At 48.8% G+C, this 5,280-nt stretch overlaps 1 protein-coding gene across 1 annotated transcript; it reads left to right on the top strand.

The window, feature by feature from the left end:
* Positions 1–1,092: 1,092 nt before the first annotated feature.
* Positions 1,093–2,328, top strand: Or2z1 (olfactory receptor family 2 subfamily Z member 1). Its single transcript, XM_026411853.2, has one exon. The coding sequence runs from the start codon at positions 1,093–1,095 to the stop codon at positions 2,326–2,328; it is 1,236 nt and encodes a 411-aa protein (XP_026267638.2).
* Positions 2,329–5,280: the final 2,952 nt, after the last annotated feature.

Raw genomic sequence — 5,280 nt, 5'->3', positions numbered from 1 at the left:
ATCCATCTGCTGAAGGATCCCTCTGCTGTTTTCTTTTCTTGGCTAATGACGGTGCTGCAGTAATGCCTGAGGGTGCAGATGTCTCCCCCACACGCGCCTCTCACTTCCCTTGGCTGCACCTAGCGGTGGGACTGCTCAGCCAGTCATCTTTACTGTCTTTCTCCTCCAGAGAATTAGTGATGTTTTCCATGTATCGGGCACTTGCCGTGTGACAGGCACTGAACTCTTAGCATCATCCTTGGACTTAACCTTTACAGACTGTGACCCTGATTATTTTCACCCACTTTCTGAGTGAAGAGATGGATATGGAGCGAGACCGTGAGGTTGTGTGCTAGTCCAGGGTGTCTAGCTTTCCAGCCGGGGGCTCTTCCTTAACCATCATCCCATGTGCTTTATTCCTTTTTCTTGGAACAAACTTCCCTCCTCCAACTTCCTGGGAAACTACTTGACCTTCCAAACTCAGCTCCCGTGCCGCCTCCTGTGCTGTGCGTCCATCATTGGAGCTGTGGGAGGCACGTGGGATTCCCGGACAACGTGAGTGTGTCTGAGAGCTTGGAGCTTGCTGAGGAAATGGTGTGTTTCTGGTTCAGGTGTGCAGTTCTTGCTGGTCCTTGGTGAGTTCACCAAGTTCTTGTCCACTTCATTCTCCCATGTGATACTTATTAGAGACATAAAATCTTCAAAGGGCTGGTGTCTCACAGAGTCCTTGAAGTTGATTCAGACCCACTGTGAGCCACTACTCTACCATCCGAAGCAATGAAGCCATTAAAAATAGCCAAGCTCTTTGGCCACTGTCCTTCCTGCCACCCATGAGCTGTTGTCACAGTGCCTGTCTGGTTTGCACTTCGTAGAGTCACACGGGCAGGTTGACTACAGAGATGGGTCCTGATAGAGTTCTCCTCGCTCCATGGTCTCACCAGGCATTTGGACCCTTCTCTTGGTTTTCTTGCTACTTGTTGCTTCTGCTTTTCTTTTTCTCCCAACTCTTTTGGAATCTCCCCTTTACTCTGGCTCCAGGACTCCTGGAATGAAGGGCGTTGAACATTCCACCAAGGTTTTGTTTCCGTCTTTAATGTGGACCTCAGAACCTCAATGACAAGGATCACTGGGGAGCTCTCCGTTGGAGGTGGCCAGCTGTTTCATTCAGAGACACACATTGCCCCTCTCCCAGCCTGTGCCTGTGACAGACACCTCTCGCTGACCAAAGCTCTCCCCTATGTGCTGATTCTCCCTGTGGCCTCGCGGCTCTTGAGACAGTATCCTGGGCAGTCGCTGCCATCCAACGGCAGTGACCATGAGGGTCGAAGTCATTGGCCACCCTCTCTGAGGTTCCTTGCCAGAGGTCTCTCGTTCTTCTTGCAGCTGAAGTATGCTGTGAAGAGCCTGAGGGATATGAATCAGTCGGTGGCCTCCGGCTTCTTTCTGGTGAACCTCTTCAGTGGCTCAGGGCCACACCGTGTCCTCTTCTCCCTGGTGGCCGCCGCATTTACCTTGGGTCTTCTGGGAAACACCATTCTGCTGTTCTTGATTCGCCTGGACTCCCAACTCCACACACCCATGTACTTCCTGCTCAGCCAGCTCGCCCTCTTTGATGTGGGTTTCCCCCTGGTCACCGTCCCCAAGATGGCCTCAGACTTCCTGCGGGGGGAAGGTTCCATCTCCTTCGGAGGTTGTGCAGCTCAAATATTCTTCCTGACACTTATGGGTGTGGCCGAGGGCGTCCTGCTGGCCCTCATGTCCTACGACAGGTACCTCGCCGTGTGCCACCCCCTGCAGTACCCTGTGCTCATGAGACGCCCGGTGTGCCTGCTCATGGTGGGCTCCTCCTGGCTGGCGGGGGTGCTCAACGCGTGCACGCAGACCTCCATCACCCTGCACTTCCCCTACTGTGGCTCCCGCACCGTGGACCACTTCTTCTGTGAGGTGCCAGCCCTGCTGAAGCTCTCCTGTGTGGACACCTCGGCCTACGAGCGGGCGCTGTCCACCTCGGGAGTGCTGATCCTGGTGCTGCCGCTCGCCCTCATCGCCGCCTCCTATGGCCACGTGTTGCGGGCTGTTCTGCTCATGCGCTCGGAGGAGGCCCGAGGCAAGGCCTTGGCCACCTGCTCCTCGCACCTCACGGTCGTGGGCCTCTTCTATGGAGCTGCGGTGTTCATGTACATGGTGCCTGGTGCCTACCACAGCCCCCTGCAGGACAATGTGGTCTCCCTGTTCTACAGTCTGGTCACCCCGACTCTCAACCCCCTTATCTACAGTCTGAGGAACCGGGAGGTGCAGAGGGCTTTGGTCAAAGTGCTCAGCAGAGCTGGTCTCAGGGCAAAGTGGTGACCACACCCGGAACTGCTGGCACGATCCCAGTGTCCCTTGACCCCACCTGTCTTTCCAGAGCACCCACCCTCTGTGGAGCAGCTGTTGGGGCCTCATGTCCACAGCAAAACGTCTGTCCTGTTCCTCCAGCCTCCACAACCAGCCGTGCTCCTTTCCCGCCGTGGACTTGTGGAAAGCAATGCTCAAGGTGCCAACCATCTTTAGTGCATCCTTTCTGCAAAGGGGAGGCCTACCCGGTCAAGCTGAGGTCTCTCTGTTGTTGTTGATTATACCCTCAACGATGAACTTGTTGGCAACTTGGTCTACCATGCATAGGTGGTTTCATGCTCAAGACGGCCTGAAGATATTTAAGAGAAAGAGATCTGAAAAACGACTCACCAATGGTCACGCTGAAAGAAAGCGGCCGAGCTGGGACTAGAACCCTTATCTTCCTGTGCCAAAGGCAGCCCTCCCACTGCGGTGATGTTTGCTTGCAAAGTGGAGACCCCGACTGCAATGTGTTGTGTGTGTGTGTGTGTGTGTGTGTTGTGGGTTGTCTAGGCAACATCTGGAAAACCACCAGATCCTTGAAGATGTCAATCACTGCTCCAAGTGGATGGGGTCCACTTAATGGTATTTACAAAATATCTGTTAAACTTTGGGATTTATTGAGGTGTGCACTGTGGATTAGGGTCAATAGCCAGTTAGTATTTTGGGGGATGGGGGCAGGGCTGAATTTAGCTTCTCATCAATAAATAATCCAGCTATTGGGTCAGTTTCAACTGTGAAAAATAGCTTCACAGCCTTATCAAGGTAAGGTGGATGGATGATAAATTGTGTACCTTTTGTGTGTGAAATGTGGTGAGTGTGGCCTGTCTACACACCACTGTGAATGAGTCACCCTTCAAGACAGGGAGGGATACGGACGTCACCCACCAGCTTCTTGGTGCTCCTTTGTCACTTCTTCCATGATCTCCAAGCAGCCATTGATATCTCCAGGAACCACTGATGTCTCTACAGATTAGCTTCCATTTTTTTTTTGAGTTTTATATAGCGTATGTATGGTTTTTGTGTGGCTTCTTTCACTCTGCAGAGTGTTTTGAGTGTCATTCATTCTTGAACCCAGAGCTCGTTCCCTTTAATTGTTGAGAGACAGCCCACTGCACGCAGCGCCCTGGGAGCTCCCACCCACGTGCTGTGTTGTGAGGTGGCTGCTAGAGCTTTCTTGGAGCTGCTGCTAACAGGGCGCGTCTCCTTCCCCCATTCTACCCATTTATGTCTTCTTGTCTACAGGGCCTTTGCTGTAGGCAGTGTAGAGACACGATTTCATCATCTCTGCCCTTTTCGTTGAGGTAAAAATACACATAACAGGGGCTGGGGCTGGGGTTCAGGGGTAGAGCGCTCGCCTAGCACATGTGAGGCCCTGGGTTTGATCCTCAGCATCACATGAAAATAAAAAAGATACTGTGTCCAACTACAACTAAAACAAAGTATTGAAAAATACACATAACAGAGTGAATTCCTCGGTACAGCGGAGAAGTGGCACAACGTTGTGCAACCGTCATTTCTGTCTAGTTTCACAATGCTTTTATTATTCCAAAGGGAGTCTTGATGCCCCTAGAAACCCATTCCTGATTGCCACACCCTGTCGATCCTGGAAACCAAGAATCTCCATGCATTCCATATGGTGAACGTTTTGTATACATGGAATTACATGTGACTTTTTGCATCTGACTTTTTTCATTTAGTGTATATATATATTTTTTGTATGTGGGGTGGGTACTGGGGATTGAACTGATGGGCACTTGACCACTGAGCCACATCCCCAGCCCTTTTAAATATTTTATTTAGAGACAGGGTCTCACTGAGTTGCTTAGTACCTCGCCATTGCTGAGGCTGGCTTTGAACTCACGATCCTCCTGCCTCAGCCTCCTGAGCCACTGGGATTACAGGTGTGGGCCACCATGTCCAGCTAGTGTAATGTTTTTGATATTCATCTGAACTGTAGCATGTATCAGTGCTTCATCCCTTTTTTTTTTTTTCGAGCATTATAGTTATGTGTAGTAGTTGGGTACATTTTGACAAGATCATACACACAAGGAATTTGATTTCAATCCCCATTCCCTGTACCCCTACCACCCCCCTCCTCCTCACCTCTATTCTCCTCTACTATACTGATTTTCTTTTCGCTCAGTTATTGATTTCTGATTGGTACTTCCTACATATACATGAAGGAGATGTTCCTTTGGTACATTGGTATGTATGTAACACGATTCACTCCACATTTCCCCCTTCCCACTTGCTCTCCTCCTACTCCACAGATGATCTCTGTATCTTTATGATATTTGATTCACCCTTGCCCCTGCTCCATCTTCTTTCCCTTATTTTGCTCTGACTTCCACATATGAGATAAAATATTCAACTCTTGACTTTCTGAGTCTGACTAATTTCACTTAACATAACATTCTCCATTTCCATCCATTTATTGGAAAATGCCATAATTTCATTCTTCTTTATGGCTAAGTAAAACTCTATTGTGTGTGTGTGTGTGTGTGTGTGTGTGTGTGTGTGTGTGTATCTCACATTTTCTTGACCCATTCATCTATTGACAGGCATCTGGGTTGATTCAATAATTTGGCTACAAGCACTTCACTCCTTTTTATAGTTGCATAGTATTCTATTGCATGGATACATCACATTTTCATATCCATTCGTCTGTTAATGTACACTTGGGTTGGTTCCATGTTTTGGCTAGTGTGAATAGTGCTGCTATGACCATTCATGCACATATTTTTGTTTAAATACCTGTATTCAGTTCTTTTTTGTATATACTTGGGAGTGAAATTGCTGGGCCATATGGTAATTTTATGTTCAATTCTTTTGTGAACTATTAATTTTTTCCACAGTGGCTGCACCATTTTAAATTCCCAAATATATTAGTTTTTAATATACCATACCCTTTCCCAAACAAAA

This window comes from Urocitellus parryii, chromosome 3 (genome assembly GCF_045843805.1).
Source record: "Urocitellus parryii isolate mUroPar1 chromosome 3, mUroPar1.hap1, whole genome shotgun sequence".
Taxonomy (NCBI): Eukaryota; Metazoa; Chordata; class Mammalia; order Rodentia; family Sciuridae; genus Urocitellus; species Urocitellus parryii.
Note: the sequence above shows the minus strand (reverse complement) of the source record. Positions and strands in the feature narration are given on the sequence as shown.

Bases quoted from the DNA above. Each gene is read 5' to 3' on its own strand.
- Or2z1 (XM_026411853.2), top strand. From the start codon at position 1,093: ATGACAAGGATCACTGGGGAGCTCTCCGTTGGAGGTGGCCAGCTGTTT.